General features: G+C 42.5%; 1 protein-coding gene across 1 annotated transcript in view; it reads right to left on the minus strand.

The window, feature by feature from the left end:
* Nucleotides 1–21,366, minus strand: part of LOC126992868 (uncharacterized) — a 113,550-nt gene that overhangs the window by 44,654 nt on the left and 47,530 nt on the right. The window contains exon 2 of the mRNA XM_050851686.1: nucleotides 5,280–5,485. Coding sequence (XP_050707643.1) covers nucleotides 5,280–5,485 — 206 coding nt within the window. The remainder of the gene's footprint in view (nucleotides 1–5,279; nucleotides 5,486–21,366) is intronic.

A 21,366-nucleotide genomic window follows, 5' to 3' on the forward strand; every position in this document is an offset into this window, starting at 1 on the left:
AGCAACGTAAATATTGTACCGTCGGGAACAAGGCGCGGTGTGTCTGGATGTGTTAAGGGAGTGGGGGGTGCATGGGGTTTCTCTCTCTCTCTCTCTCTCTCTCTCTCTCTCTCTCTCTCTCTCTCTCTCTCTCTCTCTCTCTCTCTCTCTCTCTCTCTCTCTCATGGCTGTTTATTATGTCTTTTCTTTAGGATTACGTACATATTGTGGAATGATCATAGAAGGGAAGGTAGTAGTAGTAGAAGTAGTAGTAGTAGTAGTAGTAGTAGTAGTAGTAGTAGTAGTAGTAGTAGTAGTAGCAAGTATCATTCTTCAGTCTTGTAATCAATCACTTTATAAATCCATATATCGTATTATAATGTCTTACACTGTCGGTCGTCGTCGTTGTCGTAGTAGTAGTAGCAATAGTAGTAGTATCAGTAGTAGTAGTAGTAGTAGTAGTAGTAGTAGTATCAGTAGTAGTAGTAGTAGTAGTAGTAGAAACTCCAGTGAAAGCAGTATCACCGGCATCAACAAACTGTACTTTCAGTGGTATGGAAACTTAAGTGTTGCCAGAGTACTTGATTGCCTTCTCTTCTTCCCTCATTTCACGGCTTTTTTTCGCTGACCCGCAGGTGAGCGCAACACACCCTGACGACACACACACACACACACACACACACACACCTCGCCCCGCCCACCATGCCGCGCCCCGCCACCTGCTGTACTAAAAGGGAGGAGGAAGAATCACGCGTCCCAGAAAAAAAAAGAGAAAAAACTAACCGACTTGGAAAGGTTGGCGTGATACTCTTTGTCTCTTTCTCTCTCTCTACACGGATGAGAGAGAGAGAAAGGTAAGATAAAGTAAGGAGCATACACTATATATAGATAGCTGCGCGTTGCCTCAGTGTTCATCTCCGTCACGCTGGCCCTGGAGTCTGTGGTGAGTAAGAGGCCATCACCGTGGAACAAAGAACCAATGTGATATCCGGGTTACAATTACGTTCCCCAGGGCCGTATTTTAAGACACCATCGCTTCTCACACCAACTATTTCCAAAGGTCAAAGAGGGGATCAATCTGGTTTTCATGAGTGTTTTTTAAGGTTCATGGTACAGAAGAAGGGTCAAACTACCACCAGGGTCATAAAACTACCCCTGGAAAGGCCTACAGCTCCTACGAAAGCCATGTCAAATATGTGAACGACCCCCAGGCTTTCCCAGGTACCCATTTGTCGACCAGCCCGAAAAAGAGGATGAACAGCTGCATGAGGTGTACGCCAACTGCCCGGGGCCGGAATTCCAATCTGAAGCCACGAATTCGTAATTAGGCACGCTAACCACTACACCACGGAGGAGCTGGATATCTTGTTATAGTAGTTGTAATTATATCAGTGTATTATTATTATTGTTACATATCACCATGGATTAGAAATGCAGGTATAGTAGAAAAAAAAACCTTCAGAGAGAGATCACGCCACCTCTGTAGGAATGTCATCTGTCAGTGTTTACCGTCTCAGTATGTATACAAAGCATTTCACCAAGCTTAGAGGTCACCTTGACATACGTGACCAATTGTAACTTCATTATTTTCCAATCTGTAATTCGTCACTCCTTCCAGAGAGCTCGACCGACACACACCTATTGTCTCGGCTCTCTCACCAACGCTACGCTGTATCCTAGGTTAAGAATCCATTTCTTCTAAGGCAGCAAGTGTTTTCCTCACGCCCACAACTCCCCGCAACCAAGCCTTCCACCGTTACAATCTAATTCATATGGCTGGGTGTTTTTCTGTTGTTTTTGTTGCTATTGTTGTTGATGTTAGTGTTAAACTGGCAAATTTATCAAAGAAACGTGTTCATTATGGGACGGGAATTAAGGAGGAGGGAAGGAAGGTTGAGATGGAGGCAGACAGAAGGAGGGATGAAGATATAAGAAAGGGTTAACCTGGTAGCTCCGGGGATCATGTTTCTTAAAGGCCCCTCTAAGCGAGAAAAATGAAAAAAAAAAAAAAAAAAAATCATCACTCATACAAACCATTTCATAATATATATAGCAACGCATTTGTGATCAGTTTATGGATCATCTATTTTGGGGGGTTTATATCATGGCACAAACTTGGCCTGTCGCTGCTACCGGGTTAAGGAAGAAACAAACGCTGCAAACATAGGAATGAGATACGACTAAAAATTGGGATATACGAGTATAGAGATGGAAGATAAGAAGAGGGAAGAATAATATTTACATGAAGGAAGGAAAGAAGAAAATAAGGGAGGGTAAGAATGGAAAAAAAAGTGAAGTAAATAGGGCCAGGAAAATGAAAAAAAAAAGGATAGAGGGAGCAGAAAGAGAAAGGAAGGGTAGGAGGAGAGGGGGAAATAAAAGAAGGGGAGAAGAAGGAATAGTGGAGAATAGCAGACTGAGGAAATGGGTTAGAAAAGGAAGTAAGGAAGAAGAGAAGGATTAGGATAAGTGAGAAAACAGGGGCGAGAGAGGAAGGAAGGGGAAAGGAAGGTGATAAACAGCAGGTGGGAGAAAATGGAGAGGAGAAGAGGGGAGGAAGGGGAGGAAAGGTGAAGGAAGGGAGGGAAAGAGAAGGAAGCGAGGGAGAGGGAAGAGAGGTCGGAGCTTCATAGGCCATTACGCTATAAATACATACAAAGAAAACTACAAATCTGTTTTTACATTTCCCTCAAAAACATAAATCCATCACATACTTTGTCTCGGTCCGTTCTTGTCCTCGTCTTTCTGTTAATTCCTAATGTCACTTGTTCGTCTCTTCCTTTATCCTTTCTTTGTATCTCCGTCTTCTTTAACTTCTATTTTTTCACGTCTGATGTATTTCCGTATGTCGTGTATCTTTATTTTATTTTACGGCCTCCTTCTTTTCCTTCCTCACAAACTTTCTTTATTTTTCTTGCGTCATTTCGTTCGTCCAGTCAAACATCCTTCTGTCCTCCTTCGTCAAATAGTTTCCCTTTTTCCTTTCTCACTGTGTCTTTCCTTCGCTAATATAAAGTTTAGTTCAGTGTTGGTGTGTCTATTTGTCTGTCTCGTTCCCACGCCTACACACCGCCGCCACGCACACGCCTCGCTTGCACAGCTCTCTCTCACGCACACCCACAGACACGCACGCACACACCCTCCCCGTCCAAGCGCTCGTGAGTCACTGTCGGGCGCCTGTTACGTTATTGTGTTAGTGTTCGGAAGTTCGGGTTACTCACTCGGTCGGTTACTCCCTCACTCCCTCACTCAATCTCTCAATCATTTACTTCTTCCCTCCCTACCTCATTCATTTACTCCCTTCCTCCTTATTTCCTTCCCTCCCTTATCCCTTCCTTTAGCTCTCTCTACCTCCATTATCTACTTCCACTCGGCACGCGTCGTACACACACACACACACACACACACACACACACGCACACACATACACACACGCGTGCTTGAATTTCTCTCACGTAAATTACCGTACAGCACACACACACACACATACACACACACACACACACACACACGCCTGAAACCTTTTTGTATAATGACATCACTTTTTTTTTCAAGGAATGGAGAACGAAATCAACAGTGTCCTCTCTCTCTCTCTCTCTCTCTCTCTCTCTCTCTCTCTCTCTCTCTCTCTCTCTCTGACGTGTGGCGGACATCGGCGGGTGGGGGAGGGGGGATGACCCGTTACCGGAGTACTGGCGCGGGAAGGGACGGAGGAGGCGCGGCGGAGGTGACAGAGGGGAGGGAAGACAGGAACAGATGGAGGAGGAGGAGGAGGAGGTAGATTTCTCGTGCATCCTCTCCTCCTTCTCTTCCGTTGGTTTCCCCCTCCTCTTTTTCTATCTTCCTCGTGTAGTGTTCTTGGTTCACCTCCTCCTGCTCCTCCTGCTCCTCCTCCTCCTCCTTTTCCGTTTGTTTTTCCCCTCCTCCTTTTCTATCTTCATCGTGTACTCTTCTTGCTTCATCTCCTTCTCTTCCTTCTCCTCCTCTTCCGTTTGTTATCCTCTCCCCCCTTTATTTCTTTCCTATGTACTCTCCCTTCTCCATAATTACTCGAGAGACTACAGTGACGCGCTACGAAAATGATACCATCACTGAGGACGGAACCTTACGAAGAACGACTCAAGCGACGCAACCTCTTCACGCTGGAAACGAGACGGCTGCGAGGAGACCTGATACAAGTCTTCAAGTAGCCGAACAAGCTTAGCAATATCGATCACTCCAACCTCTTCACAATACAAACTACCCCTTGAGCAAGAAACAACGGTAAAACAATTCAAGCGAAGCGATGCAGCTTAGATATCGACAGGAGTTATTTATCGAACGGAGCTGTCCGCCACTGGAACAGCCTTCCTGCAGGAGTGGTTAGTGAGGAAACAATCAACTCCTTTAACCGTCACTTTGCTGCGTCGGGATTGAACTGAGTGTATCCTCGCGTTCGACTAGTGGTGTTTTAACCCCTTCCGCAGGTCACTCATATGGCTGACAAATTGTTTAAATCAGTGAAGGCGGCAGCCTCGCAATGAACCAAAAGGCTTTCTGCTGCCTACTCGTCCACGTATCCATGTTTCCATGTTTCTCCTCCTCCTTCATTATAACGTATCTCAATGTCTCTCTTCTCTCTCCACCCTTCTCTCATTTCCTTCTCCTCCTCCTCTTCCTCTTCTCGTCTAATTACTGCTTTCTGCTATTTACTCTGAAGCGACGAGGCATCACAGGGAAAGCATATAATGAGGCGTCAGTATGTTGATTGAGTTTAGACACTTCATTTTTTTCCTTCTTTTAATTGCCTGAGGTTAAAGCGCTTGCGAGATCATGATGGTGTGTCTCTTCTCTCTTTTGCCATGGCGTTCTTTTCTGCTTTCTTTCCTTTTGTTTCTTCTGCAGTTCATTTGAGTTTTCTTTTTTCTTTCAATCGATTGAGGTCAAAGCACTTGCGAGTTCGTGATGGTGTGTCTGTTCTCTCTTTGTCAGGGTCTTTTTTTTTACTTTCTTTTTCTCTTGTTTCTTCTGAAGGACTTCGCTTAATATAATACAAGCAAAGAAGCAGTAGCGTGAAATAAGTCTTGGCCATGATTACCTTTCCTGAAGTAATACCTTAATTTTCTTCAATGCTAATCAAGGACACATATGTTCTTTAGTTCTTTAGTGAAAGGCTGTATGGGTCATATTACATATATTAGCTAACTAACCGAATAAATACGTATAATAACAACAACAATAACAACTATTACTACTACTACCCACCCCCACCACCACCATCACCATCACCACCAACAACAACAATTCAACACCACACTCACTTCTCCCGGAGCCTCCTGCCCTTGCTGCCCCCCATGGCGTCTCCCCCCGCGTCCAGGTCGGCCAGCAGCAGCGCCCTCTCCACCATGTAGCCCTGCCGCCTCGCCTCCACCATCTGGCGCTCCTTGCTCAGCGACTGCGGCAGTAGGCGGGCGGGCTCCTTCACCAGGCTCAGCAGGAACTCATATTTGTGCCGCCAACTCCGGACCTGCGAGCACAAAGAGAGGAATGAGGTTAAAATCGCGGGTATGTGAGGGCGTGTGGTGTGTGGGACAGAATGATTTAGTTGCTCCTATAAATTGTGTTTGTGTTTTGTTTTCTGTGGTGATTTTACGTTTTCAGTTTTTATTGCGGTGACTTGTACATTTTGGAGGTGTAATTTTTTTTAGGGACACTGCAGTTTATTGTATACATAAATAAGCTATGAAGAAGTGTGATCTACGTGAAGAAGAAATAAATAGAGAAAAGGAAAGGACAGGAAAACCAATATAGAAGAGAAGTGTTAAGAATAGATAAAAGGATAGCAACACTGGAATGGACACTGAAAAGGCAGAGGACCATATTATAGGAAAAGACGATATATTAAGAGGAGAGAATAAAGGAGACGAGGCAAAAATATCGAGGCAATAAACAGGTGAGGAAAAGGTGAGAAAGATCGAAGAAGCCTGCTGGAGAGAACAAAAGATTCAGAGGAGCAGAAACAGACGGAGAAAAAAAAATTAAAAGAATGCAATAACTGAGGCATCTGTGTTCGTGTTGGAATCTTTCTCCGTCACAGCAACCATGAGGAAACTGTACTCGGGAATGTCCCCAAGTTGCCTGCAGGACCTTGGGACGGCCACTCACACACACACACACACACACACACACACACACAAGTTATACACATTTGGAGCAGACCGCAAAAATGTACACAGAATCACGAATCACACGTACGTACACAGCAACATCAACAACAAAAGTAATACACAGTTACGCAGACATCAACAACAACAAAAAAAAAAAAAAATACTCCAAAAATAATCATAATAATAATCTAAAATCACCTCACCAGAAAGGGGATAACAATATTATAAACACGGCAAATAGAGGGAGTGATAGGCTTTGGTAGACATGAATTAGTAGTTACGTAATTTCTATAGATAGTTAAGACAGCGACTGAGCAGAAGCAAGACCCTGAAAGCCCTGCTACTCTCCTAAAGCCCGAACCAAGCCCAAGTACAGTCCCGCAACAATCAGCGAATCAGAGACGCAATTACAAGGTCTAATGACACCATAAAAGACGGATTTCCAGCAGCTCTTCAAGGCCGATGACTACGAGGAGAACACGACGAAGGAAACGAGAATAAAGAGAAGTCGAAATATAAAAGGAAATAGAAAAATGAGAAAAAAAGTCGAAACTGTGAAATATAAAATGCACCCCTAACGCGGAATGAAGTATAATGAAAAGTCGAAACCGAAAAAGGAGAGAAAAGAATGTATTAGATGAAAGAAAAAAATGTAAAAAAAACATGGAAATAATATGAAAAACGTTAATGTGGGGTTACAGTGCACGCCATAAAGAACCGAATCCGGCAAAAAAAAAAATACTATTACCGAATGAACAAGATAAAACAAATAAATCAATAACGAGATAAATAAACATAAAGGAGAAACAAAATAAGGATAATATGAATACATGCAAGCGTTTATAGATGTGGAAGAACATGTACTAAAATATAAGTAAAGAATAAAACTGATATGTCGAGGAAAAAGAAAAAAAACAAAACATCAGCGTAAGACCGAACATAGTCTCCGGTCTCACGTGTTCCCCGCAAGGTCACTAAAATGAGATATATATATTTTTCCCTGTGGCTCCCTTCCCTTGAGAGCAGTCTCGCTACAGTACACACACACACACACACACACACATACACACACACACACACACACACGGAGGTAAAAAAAGAAGAAAAAAAACCCGAAATGTAATCCACAGTTTGCTTACCTAGAAAACCAAACACACACACACACACACACACACACACACACACACACACACGAACGTTTCCCTGGCTAATCGGATAACAGAGTCAGGTGTTTTTGTGTGCGCAAGGACAAGACAGCTGACACATATAGCAGAAACCCTTCAATTTAAGAAGCAAGAACGAAAGAAAGATGAGTGTAGAAAAACAAGAGAAAATAATTAGGAAGGGGGAATTTTACATGTGAGAAAACACACACACACACACACACACACACAGGAGGAAAGAAATGAATGATAAATACAAAGAGAGAGAGAGAGAGATGGTATTTATGGCGGATGTGCAGCTATTTAGAAGGTAGTAATATGAAGAAACCTTGAGGATTGGTTCACTAGATGGCTGGTATTCGTGTGTGTGTGTGTGTGTGTGTGTGTGTGTGTGTGTGTGTGTGTGTGTGTGTGTGTGTAATCTTAAAACTGCGTTACAATATACTGCATAATAAAAAGGAGGACCAGGCCGAAGACGAGGACAACAACGAGAAGAACAAGAACAAGATCAACAAGAAGAAGAAGAGGAGGAGGAGGAGGAGGAACAACAAGAGGAAAGGAGAAACGAATGAAAAGTTAAATTACAATATGATGATGATGATGTGATAAAGCAGAAGTTAAGGGGAAAGAAAAATAAATTAAGGATCCAGCCTCAATAGAGTATCCCCTTAACTCTCTCAGTTTTACCATTTTCTGTGGCTGCTGCAAGACCAAAGAGAAGACGTATCTGTTGCATGGAAGACTGCAACAATTACAGGACATCTATACTTTCCTGCTCTATTTTTGACGCTATGTAAAGCTGCGGAACAGGACCTAGTTAGCTAATTTTCTTTAGCTAATCACTGATGAAAACTGAGGAAAGTAAATAGCTATGAAATAGCTGACGTAACTAGCATGCAGCGGCGTAGGTAGGGGTCAACATAAGAAGGGACAAAGTTATCAATTAACGGCCTAGTGTTCATACAAAAATTTTCAATCAGTCAAATTATCATGCATTTTTTTCTTACAGAATATGAAAGAACCATGGGGTGACACAGCTCTCCTTGTGGGAGACTTAAGCCCCCGCTACTACGCCACTGAAAGACAGACAGCTAGCTCGGCTTGGCAAAGATCTTGGGGCTTGGCGACCTGCATAACAGACACCCCAGTCCTCGTCGACAGACCGACTTGGTCGGCTCGGCTGACGTCAGCCGATAGAATCTGTCTGTCGGCACCCTGCTACGGGCCGCCATTGGCAAAGGCCCGTACTCCCCTCAATAGGGAGGGAGCAATCTTTAGAGGAGGAGGAGGACCTGCATAAAAGCCACGCCGCGCTGCATGACTGATGTAAGGTACACAGCCAACTCAATGGCGGCGCCAGGACAACCTTACAGAGAAGGCTGAGGGGTTTCCTTGGTGAAAATTAGGGAACTAAAAATGTACCGAGAGAAAGGAACAGTAAAATAAAGGGCTGTGAGGGATATGAAAAGCTCCAGCAGCCTTCCCTTGGCGAGACGCTAACTTGGATCGCATGCTCTGGAGTACAGCAATCTAAGCCTTGACGCAAGTTTTTTTTTCTCTTTCCAGCAAACTCGAACAAGGACGCTAAGACGGATCAGCCTAACTCAGTTGTTCCCGCGGCCACGACACGTGACGACTAAACGACGGGAGTCACGCCTCGCACACACACACACACTGACATGGGACGAGGCTATTTTTTTTCCTTCTTGTGTGTGTGTGTGTGTCCTCGAGCTTACGCACACACATCACACACAACCTTGAGGCAAAAACTTTGATGTCCTTTGACCACGAATCTCTCTCTCTCTCTCTCTCTCTCTCTCTCTCTCTCTCTCTCTCTCTCTCTCTCTCTCTCTCTCTCTCTCTCTCTCTCTCTCATGAAATATGCGATAAGACGACTGATATAAAGCAAAACAAATGAATAAACTTATCACACTTTTTCTCGATTAGATATTTCAGCATCAAAGGTTTTAAAGACGCCTTCAGATTAAGGGTTTGGAATCTACAAGTTGCAGTGCGTGTATAAATAATTCACTGTGTACTACCGATGCCGATGCCTGGTTATGATTTTGTCTGTTTTTGCTGTGCTTTTTGTAGTAGTAGTAGTAGTAGTAGTAATAGTAGTAGTGGTGGTAGTAGTAGTAGTAGTAGTTCTCTCTCTCTCTATCTCTCTCATCATCACATACAGACCATAATTTTTTTGCAACCCCCAAACAACTTCCTTTTTCTCCACTCATTAGCTCTTTCCTCCTCCTCCTCCTCTTCCTCCTCCGCTCCCTTTACTTTAAACATCAAATTCACCCTTTTCTTCCCCTTCTTCTCCCCTTTTTTCTCGTTTTCAGCTACATTTCCTCCCCTCTATATCCCCTAATTTACTTCTCTTACACGACTAATTACACCTTTTCCTTTACTTCTTCTCCCTTGTAACCTTAGGCAACGTCTCTCTCTTCTCTCCTCCAGGTCTGCTGTTGTTTGTTCTTCCTTTGTATTTCTTTGTGTTCCTCCTCCTCCTCCTTTCCTTTCTTTTGTTAGTCTCTTCCATTCCTTAAGTCTCTTCTGATTTTTCTTCTCTCTAAGTTATTGTATCTCACTTTCTCCCCTTTTCTCTCTCCCTCCTCCTCCTCCTTCTCCTGCTTTCTTCTCTTCTCTTTCATCACTTTCAAAATCTATTCCTTTCATTTAGTTCCTTCTCAATTTTTATTTCTGGCTCATTCTCTCTCTCTCTCTCTCTCTCTCTCTCTCTCTCTCTCTCTCTCTCTCTCTCTCTCTCTCTCTCTCTCTCTCTCTCTCTCTCTCCTCTAACCTTTCTTCTTTTTCTTCCTCATCATCATCATCATTTCAACACACTAAATCTTTTTCCTTCATTCTTTTTCACTTTTTTTTCACACAATATATTTTTTAATGTATTCAACTATTTGTTTTTCCTGTTTTTTCTTAATATTCTCCTTCGCTTCTCCCTCCCCGATTACTCTCCCTTTCCTTCTCCCCCCTCCATTATTCCTTACTTTCAACACAACACTAAAAACCTCCTTCATTCCTTTCCTTTTCATCCAACTCTTAACTTTCTTTTTTCTTTTGTGATACTTTCCTTCGCTTTCTCCCTGTCCTTTCTTTCCCTTTCTTCCCCTTCCATTACCCTTCCTTTCCCATCCTCGCTTTGTGTTCTTTTTACGCAATATTTTCCTTCTATTCCTCCCCCAGTACTCTCCCCTTCCTTAACCTGTCCAACCAACGCCCCCCTTCCCTCCTCTCCTCTCCCCGCCCCTTCCACCTTCTTCTCCCCACCGCCCCCCCATCACTTCCTTTCTTCACCTGCCTCCCTGATCAGCCCACCATAACCGAGTCTGTTACACCTGGCAACCTCACCTGGCGTCCTAACCTCTACCTATCCTTCGTCCTCACTCACCTGTGGCCACTCTCTCTCTCTCTCTCTCTCTCTCTCTCTCTCTCTCTCTCTCTCTCTCTCTCTCTCTCTCTCTCTCTCTCTCTCTCTCTCTCTCTCTCTCTCTCTCTCTCTCTCTCTCTCTCTCTCTCTCTCTCTCTCTCTCTCTACAAACCATCATTTTCTATACTCTCATCTTTCCTCCCTTCATCTTAACCGCAGTCTACACCTTTATCCTTCTCTCCTTCCTTTTTATCCCCTTCCTTCCCCTTTCTCCCTTCTTAACCGCAATCTACACTCCTTATCCCTCTTCCCTTCTCCCCTTCTCTTCCCCTCTACTTTCCTTAACCTCCCCTTCCACCACCACCACCTACACCTACTACAACTACTACTACTACTACTACTACTACTACTACCTTCACCAACACCATCATCATCTCCTCCTCCTCCTCCTCCTCTTCTTCTCCCCTCAATCATCTATGACTCAGCTAACTTTCCCTCAAGCAAAGCAGGTAAACAGACGTCTGGGCACACCTGTCGACACGTTTTACAGGTGAGGGGCGAAAGAAAAAAGGGGATGAGGTTTGATTCACAGTTTGTCTTCCTTCCGGTGTTAATGTTTTTGTTAAGAGTTTTTTTGTTGTTGCCTTTTTTTTAAATCTCTGTGACTCGACGCTTTCAAGATGAGTTTTTGTGCGTGATGAAGCCATGCAAGATGAGGTGGTTATCTTAATGTCTGTCTGTCTGTCTGTCTGTCTGTTTCTCTGTCTGTCTGTCTGTCTGTTTCTCTGTCTGTATGTCTGTTTCTCTCTCTGTCTGTCTGTTTTATGCCTGTATGACTGTATGCATGTTTGTGTGTATGCTTTTTCGTCTGTGTGGGTGTATATGTATCGATTTCTATGCCATTCTTTGTCTGCATGAGTGTATGTATGTATGTATGTATGTATGTATGAATGTGGATATGTACGTGTGTCTGTATGTATTTATGGTGTGTGCATGGATCTGAGCGAGTCATCAAGGAGAGGAAATCCGTTTTAGTGACAATGATCAAGTTATTCTTTGTTTCCGCTTGTGAGTCTCGTTTCCACTTGCTTTCTCTTCATGATGCGACACTTGACGTTTCTTTCAGCACGCTCTCCTTCCTGGCTCCTCGTTCCTCCGCTTGCCAGGGTTCAAAGGTCGGTATTAAAAGACACGTTGGCTTCTCACATCAACTATTTCTAAAGGTCAGAGAGGGGGGCAGTCGGGTTCTAATGAGTGTTTCTTTAGGTTCAGGGTACAGAGGAAGGGTCACACTACCACCAGGGGTCACAAAACTACTCCTGGAAATGCCCACAACTCCTAGGAAAGCCTTGTCAAATAGGTGTTCTTGGGCGACGAAGTGTCTTTTAATACGACCCGAAGTCTCGTTTCCGGCGAGGCTGAATATAAACAAATAAAGTAAGTGGGAGAAATTGTGTTCATGTGCGCGTGGTAAGACCTTTCACTTCGGCTAGTCTCGTTATCCGCGTCACCTTTGAACTTCAGTGTTGTTTTAATTCTTAGACGTATTTTTGTTTCTAAGTCTAATTACTTTTTTTTATCCTTTAATCTCCTCGTCTGTCTTATCTTAATCTTACTATTCCGGTTATTACTGTTACCTGTGATTAATTTTCTACTTACATCAAACTTGTGTCATGGTGGTTCTTGTGCCCTCTTTTACTCCTCTCTTTCTTCCTCCTCCTCCTCTTCCTCCTTTATTTCTATTTCCTCGTCTACCTCTTTATTTTTGCTATCCTGATCATTGTTTTCCTCCTTTCCATGTTCCTATTGCACCAAGATACTGAGTTATATTTTTCATTCCCTTCATTTTCTTCCTTCTTCTCTTCCTCCTTTATTTCTATTTCCTCGTCTACTTCTTTATTTTTGCTATCCTGACCATTGTTTTCCTGCTTTCCATGTTCCTGTTGCACCAAGATACTGAGTTTTTTTTTCTTTCATTCTCTTCACTTTCTTCCTTCTTCTCTTCCTCCTTTATTTCTCTTTCCTCGTCTACTTCTTCATTTTTGCTATCCTGATCATTGTTTTCCTGCTTTCCATGTTCCTATTGCACCAAGATACCGAGTTATATTTTTTCATTTTCTTCACTTTCTTCCTTCTTCTCTTCCTCCTTTATTTCTATTTCCTCGTCTACTTCTTTATTTTTGCTATCCTGACCATTGTTTTCCTGCTTTCCATGTTCCTATTGCACCAAGATACTGAGTTGTTTTCTTTCATTCTCTTCACTTTCTTCCTTCTTCTCTTCCTCCTTTATTTCTATTTCCTCGTCTACTTCTTTATTTTTGCTATCCTGACCATTGTTTTCCTCCTTTCCATGTTCCAATTACACCAAGATACTGAGTTATATTTTTTCATTTTCTTCACTTTCTTCCTTCTTCTCTTCCTCCTTTATTTCTATTTCCTCGTCTACTTCTTTATTTTTGCTATCCTGACCATTGTTTTCCTGCTTTCCATGTTCCTATTGCACCAAGATACTGAGTTATATTTTTCATTTTCTTCACTTTCTTCCTTCTTCGCCACCCTAATTACGTTTTCAAGTATCTCTGTCTTTCCTTCCTGATCTTCCTTTGCAATGATTTTCGTCTTCAAACACCAAAATATATTGACTTCATTTTTATGCAACTCCTCGCACATAGACCATTTTGTTCTATTAAATTTTCTTCTGTCAATATTTCTTTTAATTTTTTTTTTTGTGTGTGTATGTGTGTGTGTGCGTGTGTGTGTGTGTGTGTGTGCGCATTCCCAACCCACGGCTGAACACACGCGCGCACCGGAGCATTGATCTGATACATTCTAACCAAGTTTAATGTACCGGTAACTGTCACACACACACACACACACACACACACACAAACACACGAACGCTATTTTTTTATGAATGCGCTAAGCCTACTTGTTTTTGTTTTATTATTGTTTCATACCCTAAAAAAACTTATATTAATCTCTTGTTTATTGATGATCGCGACCCTTTTATCAATCTCCTATGGTAATTAATAAAGGTTCAAATCTCATTTTTATTTTCTTTCTCTAATCAGTTTACTATTATAAGGTCGTTAGTTCCTCTCTCTCTCTCTCTCTCTCTCTCTCTCTCTCTCTCTCTCTCTCTCTCTCTCTCTCTCTCTCTCTCTCTCTCTCTCTCTCTCTCTCTCTCTCTCTCTCATTCCATTATTTTCGTTCATTAGCTCCTATTTTATGTGATCTTATTTCCCTTTGGGCGCGGCTTGAGGTAAATAATAAGTCACATGGGAACAAAAATCTTCACAGCCATTCACTTCCTTTTCGCATCTGTCTCTCTCAAGGCTGACTGACTGACTGACTGAGTGATTGACTAGATGACGGGATGACTGACTGACTGACTGACTGAGTGATTGACAGACTAGACAACGGAATGGCTGACTGACTGACTGAGTGATTGACAGACTAGATGACGGGATGACTAACTGACTGACTGACTGAGTGATTGACAGACTATATAACAGGATGGCTGATTGACTGACTGACTTATTTACTGACTGGCTGACTAACTTACAGACTGATTGACTAAGTGACTGAGTGATTACGTAACTAACTGACTGACTGACTGACTGACTGACTGAATGGGTGCTTAGCTGAGTGAGATAGATAGATAGATAAATAGAGAGAAAGAACGTTTTTAAAGAGAAAATTTGTTATCACTGTTCCAATTAAAGTTTAGAGAACATTATATCTTGTGATTTTCAGAGCAACTAATTCCTTGACAGTTGGTGAGAAAGTTTTAGAGAGAGAGAGAGAGAGAGAGAGCATACCAGTTATTCCTGTACGTATATATTGAACCTAATGAGATGGAAAGAAGGAAGGACAAATATAAAAATGACAGTCACGGCATTATGAAGATTGACAACCTGGAAATAAGTTATACGCAAGTGGAAAAAAAACCCTGATGTGTTGATGAAGGAAAACGGGAAGGAGAGGGAAGGAGAGGGACGGAGAGCGAGTACAGAAGAAGGGAGGAAGGCAGGTAAGGACACAGATATAATAGGCAGAATGGATAAAGAAGGATGAAGGAAGGAAAAAAAAATACTGACGAAAGACTGAAGGCAGGAAGGAACGAAGGAAACAAAAGATGGAAATATTAAAGGTAGGAAGAAAGGAAAGAATGAATGAAGGAAAGAAGAAAAGAGGGAAGGAAGGAAGTCAAACGGGCAGGGATAAAAGAAGAAAAGAGGAAGAAAATAGTCAGGCAGATAAAGAAAGGAAGAAAGAAAACGGGAAGAAGGAACAGAGAAAGAAAAGAAGGAAATCAAACAGGATAAAAGAGAGATAAGTGGGTGACAGCGAGGAAGGAAGGATACAGAAGAAAGATAGACAGAAAGGAGGAAGGAAGGAAGGGAGTGCGTAAGGCAGACAGCGATCCGACAGGCAGGGAGGATAGATGTCCCCCTTAAGCCAATGTTAGGCGACACTGTATGCACGCAATCACACAGAGGACTGGGCGAGACAATTCTGTGTGTGTGTGCGTGTGTGTGTGTGTGTGTGTGTGTGTGTGTGTGTGTGTGTCATGATGGAGGGGATTTAGGTCAAGGGATAAACAAGACAGAGAGAGCAGGGAAAAATATTAAGGCTAAATGGTGTTATGAAATTTGATGTTTGGGATGATTTTGTGAAGTAATGGATGATGGTGATGATGAAGAGAATGAAGAGCAAGAACAAGAAGAACAAGAAGAGGAACAGGAAGTACAAGGGAAAAGTAAAGTTAAAAAAAATACGAATGAAAAGACAAAAAATAAAATAAAACAAGAAAACGAAAAAAGAAAAGAAAAACAGCAGGGACAATAAAACGAAGAAGAAGAAGAAGAACAAGAACGAGAAGAACAAGAAAACAGGGACAAGAAGACGGATAAGGAAGAACTGAAGGAGAAGGAAACGATCACACACACACACACACACACACACACACACACACACACACACACACAGTCCCCTCCCACACAAACAGCCCCTCTACCCCCCAACACACACACACGCCTTCACACGAAGACCACCACATGTCACCTCAGATTGGCCGCCAACAGGTAATTCTGCGGAGCGGTCACACCTGAGCACGCGACAATATTACGACAAAGGACTGACGCCGGGAAGGAGGGAAGGACACGGCAAGGAGAGACAGACACACAAACACAAGCTGATGGAGAGACAGACAGACAGAGAGACAGGCAGACAGACACGAACAAGCTGACTGACACAGATACAGACACACTTACATACAAGCTGAAGAAAAGACAGACAGACAGACATGGAGACACTGGGAAAGAGGGAAGGAAGAGATAGACATTAAGGAGAAACAGACAGACAAAACAAGTCGAAAAACAGACGAACTAACAGACAAACATTTGTGAAGAAAGATTAAAAAAAGCCGCAAAAATACAAGGATAAACAGACAACAGACAGCCACAGAAGCAGATAGACAGTGTGAGAGAGGATAGGATAGAACAGACATCAAGGAGACAGACCACGGGTAGGAGAGAAATACACAGAAATACAGACCTACAGACACAGACAGACAGACAGGTAAATGCACGGAGACTAACTTCTTAACATGTATAAATTGAAATGCCAGACGGACGGGATATAGATGAAGGACATTTACACAGAGGAACAGACAGACAGACACAGATAAATGAATGGACAAAAACAGACAGCTGGACATAACATCACAGCCGGGCAGGGCGGACAGGGGCTTAATATATTGCGTTAACAAACCCAGCGTCACGAATTCAGCCTCGGTAATTTTCCACGGCAAGAATGTGGCGTCTTTCTGTGAAGTTGCACGCGCCTACACAACACAGGACATGCGAAGGGGTGTGATTCTTGTATCCTTGGCACGCGAAGGCTCACGATTCTTGTATCCTTCACCTTTATTTCATGTGTTTTCATATGTTAAAAAACACTCGTCTCCTCCCATTGACCTCGCTTTCAGCCACCTTCTTTATTCTTTTTAGGAGCAGCAGTAGCAGGCTTTTTTTATTATTGTGTCCTTTTTGTGTGCCCTTGAGCTGTCTCCTTTGTTGTCAAAAAAAAAAAAAATACTCAATTTACATTCTATAATTTGTCTTATTTCCATTTTTTGTATATTTGTTCCACGCCTGAATGTTGAATGGACACACTTACACATTGTTATATATTTTTTTTTTCAAACCTGAACGCTGATTGTCGTTCTATTCACAGTTTTGTCTTCCTTTTTTAATTATGACACGATTCTTTTACACCTCAAAGTCCATTGGAAACAGGAACAATTATACATTTTTATTATTTTTTCTATTAATTACTTCTTTTACACCTGAACGCCAATTAGTCACGCTTACCAATTCATTTTTATCGGTATAACATGTTTCTTTTACAAGTCAACGTTGATACATTTAAGACGGTCAGTACCTAGCGAGGGCGTGGTTGTGTGAGCGATTCCTATGGCTCCTACAAGTTCTGGTTCACTGTCCACCCATCCAGCAGAGATTCTACGGTTCATCTGCCCTGTGGAAACTCTCTCATTGCCGCCTGGAAGAAGAAGAGAGCATCTAACGAGAACGTGGCTGTGTGGGCGACTCCTACGACGCCTAAGTATGGGCTGGGCGGTTGGCTACTGGCTGGTTGGGGGGCTCCTACAAGAAAGCTCTCCTATGTGAAAGCTCTTTATCATTGGTGTTAGGACGGAAGGGCAAGTAGAGAGGACGTGGCTGATTGGCTGAGTGCGTGGCTGGGCGGCTCCTGTTGACTCGTGTCCATTCACCCAGGACAATCAAGGTCAGGCGGAGGTGACGTGACGGGGCTGAGACGCGGACCGTAAATCAGTGTGGGTCTTCGCGGGAAAAAGACGAGAATAAAAAAGAATGAATGAATGAAGCTCGTCGGTCGTATTGTTAAACTCGGATCAGGAAACGAAAGAAATATATAAATGTCGATCTCTGGCGTTGAACTAAAAGGAAGGATAAGAAAACTGTCGGCTGTGATGTCGGGGAAAAAGGTATAAATGTAAATATAAGAAGAAATAAATATCACGACGTTGGATAAAAAAGGAAAAGAATTGTTTCGATCGTGAAATCAGAACAAAAGGAAGAAAAACGATCAATCTTAAATTTCAAACAGAGAGAGAATTACAATCATGAAATATACAATCGGACGAAAAACTATTGATTGCAGCGAGAAATCAACACACTCAGTTTTTTTTTCTCTCTTCTTTTAAAATACAAACTAAAGAAGAAAAAATCGAGATGCAGAAAACAAGGAATACGATGAATGGCAGCCGGAAGTCATCATCACGAAGACACGATATTTTTTCTTCTCTTGGGACAGGCGAGGAACAGGAAGGCTTCACGTCTGAGTCACGGCGAGACACGAACTTCAACACTATTGCTTCTCACATTAACAATTTGGCCATATTACACGACATTTCGTCGCCCGAGCACACACATTTGACAAGGCTTTCGTGGGTGTTACGGGCATTTCCAGGAGTAGTTTTATGACCCTGGTGGTAGAATGACCCTTCCTCTGTACGGTGAACCTAAAGAAACACTCATTAGAACCCGATTGGTCCCCTCTTTGACCTTCAGAAATAGTTGATGTGAGAAGCGAGTGTCTTACCGATCGGAGAGCTGCGCGGGGCCTCCTGAATGCTTGAGTCCAGCGACAAGAATGAACCCTTCCGGGAACAGTGGAATTATATGTAAACAAAGACTGCTCGGGACTTGAGATTCTTTGGTATAAAATTCTTGGTATATAATTCTGAGTTGAGAGAAGATTGACTTTTTGAATTCTTGCCTTAGCGACTATTGCTGTAAGGTTTTGAGTTAGAGACATGTTATTTCTTTTCTAAGTTAGAGACCATTTGGATTGAAATTTTGTGTTATAGCCAAATATATTTCTATAGACTACTGGTGTAACATTTTGAGCTACAAACTACAGGTATAAAAATTGACCTACATAAAGACTGTTGGTATAAAATTTAAAGTTCAGACTAAAAACCATGATATAAAAAATAAATTACTGGTGAACGAGAATAAAAAAATATAGGTTTGAAAGTGTATCAGACGGATTTGTATTGAAATAAACAGAAAATAACAATATTGCAAAACAAATAATACAGTAAAGAAACGCCACTATCATTGTACTATGTTGATCGTGTTAAAAATTGCAAATAAAATGTGAAACTGAAAAAAATATGCCTTTACTGAAAAAAAATGTAGAGACTGGAAAACTGGAACCTGGGAAACACGGAGAAATTGAGGGAAAAAAAAGTGTTACCAGAAAAAAAATATTACAACTGAAGAAACAAAGTGGGAGACAAATCAACAACAAGACAATAGAAAACAAAATAAATAAAACTGCAAGAAGAAAATATATGAACTCAAGAAAACACGAAGATATAAAACTGGCAAAAAAAAACAAAAAAAAAAAAAAAAACACAAACACACACACACACACACACACACACACACACACACACACACACACACACACACACACACACACACCTGTAAACATAAATACAAACAAACGACGCGGTTCAGATGTGTAATCAGGTGGTCTATTTCAGGTTAATGACCACGAGAGAGAGAGAGCGAGAGAGAGTTGTTGGGCCGTAAAAACTCGTGATTCTAAACTATTTTGTGTATATATATATCTGTGTGTGTGTGTGTGTGTGTGTGTGTGTGTGTGAAGGAAAACTATGAATAACTCTCTCTCTCTCTCTCTCTCTCTCTCTCTCTCTCTCTCTCTCTCTCTCTCTCTCTCTCTCTCTCTCTCTGGATAATTAAGGCCTGATTTATACTCATTAAAGGCCCCTGAGTGCGTGTCCCACAGCCGGAGGGAGGCAACGAGGGAGGGAGGAGAGAATAAAATAGGGAGAGAGGGAGAGAGATAATAACAAGGGACGAGGTTAGCATGAAAGGAAGGAAGGAAGGAATGAAGGAAGGTAAGAAGGGGGAGAGAGAGAAAGAGAGGGAGAGAGAGGGGAAGATCTTGAAGGAGAGAAAGGAGACAGGTGTTATTGATTGAGGTAGAGGAAAGAGGGGAAGGAATGGGAGAGAAGGAAGGAAGGAAGGAAGGAAGGGAGAGAGGGAGGAGAGAAGTACTGGAGAGAGGGGAAGATATTGAAGGAGAGAAAGGAGACAGGTGTTATTGATTGAGGTAGAGGAAGAGAGGGAAGGAATGGGAGAGAAGGAAGGAAGGAAGGAAGGCAGGGAGAGAAGGAGGAGGGAAGCACTGGAGTAAATGGAGGAAAAGATGATGATGAAAAAGAGCGGAAAGGAGAGGAAAAGAACCACAGAGAAAGACAAAAGAATAAAGGAAGGAAAGAAAATTTAAAGTTGATAAGAAAAACAGGAGGGAAGGGAAAGGAAGGGAAGAGAATGGAAGGGAAGGGAAGAGAAGGCAAGGGAAGGACTAAGAAGGCAATGAGAGAAGGGAAGAGATAGGAAGTAATGTGACGAGAAGGGAAGGGAAGGGAAGGGAAGGGAAGGGAAGGGCAGGGAAGGGAAGGGAAGGGAAGGGAAGGGAAGGGAAGGGAAGGGAAGGCAAGGCAAGGCAAGGCAAGGCAAGGGAAGGCAAGGCAAGGGAAGGGAAGGGAAGGGAATAGAGGAGAAGGGAAGAGAAGGAAAATAAAAGACGAGAAAAGGGAGGAAAATAGGGAAAGGGAAGGAAAAGGAAGAAAATTTTGTGAAAGGAAGGAGAAAAGAGAAAAAAAAAGAAAAAATGGGAAGGAAATCAGAAAAAGGGAGGGAAAGGGAAGAAAAATTATTGAAAAGGAAGGAGAGAAAAAAAGAAGAGAAGGGAAGGGAAACAAAGAGAATGGGAAAGAGGAGAGAAAATAAGGGAAGGGAAGGAAAGGGAGAAAAGAAAAAAGACTAATGACAGAGGTAACAAAAGGGAGGGACCTTCACCCTATTAACACACCCTTCCCTCCCTCCTCCCTCCTCCTCCTCCTCCCTCCCTTTTCCTCCTACCCTCACCACACCTTGACCTTCCCTCCTAGTTACCTCCACCTTCGTTTCCTTCCTCCTCCTTTCTTCCCCTCCTTCCTCCGGCCATTTCTTCCTCTCTTTCCTCCATTCCTCCCCTCTTTGTCTCATTCCACCCTTCCACTTCTATCTTCCTTCCTTCTCTTCCTTCTCTCTATTCCTTCCTCCCCCCTTAGCTTCCCTCCTCCCGTCTTTCCTTAGCCATTCCATTCACCCTTCTCTTCACTTTTCCCTTCTTTCCTTCCCTTCACATTCCATTTATTTATTTCCTTCACCTTTCTTTCCTTATTCCTTCCTTCCATCCCTCTCTTCCACCTCTCTATCATTCTCTTCCTTCTCATCCTCCTTCCTCTTCTTCCTCCATTTATTAACCCTCCATCATTCTCTCCCTTCCTTCCTCCCTATCTCCTTCTCCCTATTCTTATTTATCTCTCATTTTCCTCCCTTCCCCCATTGTCTTCATTGCTTTTCCTATCTCCACTTTTTTTCCTCCCTTTATGTAATCCTCTCTCCCTCCACCTTCCCTTTTCCTCCCTGTTTCCCTATCTTCTGCACCCTCCCCATAAAACTTAATTTCCCTATACTTATCCGACTTCTCCTCCCTTCTTTCCTTCCCTTTCCTTCCTTCGACTCAATTCTTCTGGTTCTTCTTCAATTCTAATTCATTCTAT

This window comes from Eriocheir sinensis, unplaced genomic scaffold (genome assembly GCF_024679095.1).
Source record: "Eriocheir sinensis breed Jianghai 21 unplaced genomic scaffold, ASM2467909v1 Scaffold511, whole genome shotgun sequence".
In the NCBI taxonomy this organism is placed as follows: domain Eukaryota; kingdom Metazoa; phylum Arthropoda; class Malacostraca; order Decapoda; family Varunidae; genus Eriocheir; species Eriocheir sinensis.